This window comes from Penaeus monodon, chromosome 28 (assembly GCF_015228065.2).
Source record: "Penaeus monodon isolate SGIC_2016 chromosome 28, NSTDA_Pmon_1, whole genome shotgun sequence".
NCBI lineage: Eukaryota > Metazoa > Arthropoda > Malacostraca > Decapoda > Penaeidae > Penaeus > Penaeus monodon.
Window position 1 is genome coordinate 39,176,457 of NC_051413.1, and position 1,565 is coordinate 39,178,021.

The window sequence follows — 1,565 nt, forward strand, 5'->3', positions numbered from 1 at the left end:
GAACGACTTTGCTTAGGTGCTACTCCGAGGGCATATTTGATTTCACAGTGAACAGATTAGAGTAGTTTACTTTGAAGAAAGTCTTTTTCTTTTAAAGATGGTAAGGTAAGAGTTAGTTTTGTACATTGATTATTATCGAGCAGTGGTAACTGCGACTGTTGAGAGGCTTACCATACTATCATAGTTCTCCGAATAGCCATCCCATATGGACTCAAGAGTGAGATGTCTGCGAAGATAGGAGAAAAATGTTACTGAGGCTGTCAAGTAATGGGAAATAACCAACGCCGAAGTTGCACAGAATTATTAGCTAAACCAGAGAAAATAAAACTTGCACATGTAGCTCTACACTTGTTATACAAAACCCCAGCTATACTGTGAACTTAACAATGAGTGATTTAAATATTATGTAGATATTTAGATGATAGTACTTTACATTTTTACACAGTAAAGTTGTACATCCATTAGAACACTGGTTCTCAAAGTGGGCGGTACCGACCCCCTTGGGAGTGCGGAAAGCTCGGGGGGGGGGGGGATCAAAAGAGGGCGGCAGGATGGCAAGGTCAAGAGGTACTTTATAGCCTTCCCAACGTCATAGTTAGTAGAACGAAGCTTCAGTGCAGTCGCCTTTCTTCTTTCCAAGCTAAGAATCAGACTGAAAATTACTGAACGTGGCGATCTACAACTTCCTTGAGAGCTACAGCACAATAGTGAGAAGTGATATTCCTGCACCAAGCACAACCATTTCATTTACTTGTGAAATGCATCTTTGTGTTTAATCTTGTGGTTTTCAATTCGAAGTGTACCTTCCACATGAAAATGAAAAATAGCAGCTTTCATGTGCGGTTTATCGAGTGTTCTTACAGTGAAGGTTGCAATATATCACATCATAAAATATCAATCACTATGTTTAACAAGTATCATTTCCAATACATAATAAAACTTGCTGTATAGCAAACTTGTTTTATTTTTTTCTATTAATGCCAGCTCATTTAATGTTGAAAGCTAAAGATTACAAATGTAAACAGAGGAACAATAATACAGTTTTCCTATCACTGTGCAGTCATCACAAAAGCAACGACTCCCCCTTGTCGGTGACTGCCCTGATGACCTGAAGGAATATCCCGATTTGCCGCAGCCCCAAACACCAACAAATGCTCCAGAACTCAAAAGTACTGGATGTCTTCCTCGCGGGTTTTCGGATGCTGGTGGGAATGCAGCGACACTTCTCCTTGCAGATTCCTGTACACACGCAAATGCACTAGCTCCTCCCCTCCGATGTCAATCTGAAGTGGACAAGGCTCAGTCTGTGATCTTCATATCAAGATCGGTATATTCTGCGCAACCGGTAAAGTTAAGCACGTCCTCTCTGTGAGGATGTAGGCCTATTCAAATTATTTTACTAAATATTTGTTTAAGAATCATGTAGTTGGTTTGATATTACGAAAGCTGTGTCATGATACCTTGGCGAAGTAGTTCATCCCTGCGACCACTTGCGTCTTGTAGGACACCAGCAGGAACTTGTCCAGCTTTCTCTCCATTTTCTCTTCCAACTGAAAGCAAAAATG

General features: G+C 40.6%; 1 protein-coding gene across 1 annotated transcript in view; it reads right to left on the reverse strand.

Annotated features, from left to right (window-relative positions):
• Positions 1–831: 831 nt before the first annotated feature.
• The window catches only part of LOC119591583 (cystatin-A-like), a 5,579-nt gene continuing 4,845 nt past the window's right edge, over positions 832–1,565 (reverse strand). Inside the window, exons 3-4 of the mRNA XM_037940344.1 lie at positions 1,461–1,550; positions 832–1,283 (exon numbers count right to left, since the gene is read on the reverse strand). Of these exons, the coding sequence (XP_037796272.1) occupies positions 1,164–1,283; positions 1,461–1,550 (210 nt within the window). The 3' untranslated portion in view covers positions 832–1,163. The remainder of the gene's footprint in view (positions 1,284–1,460; positions 1,551–1,565) is intronic.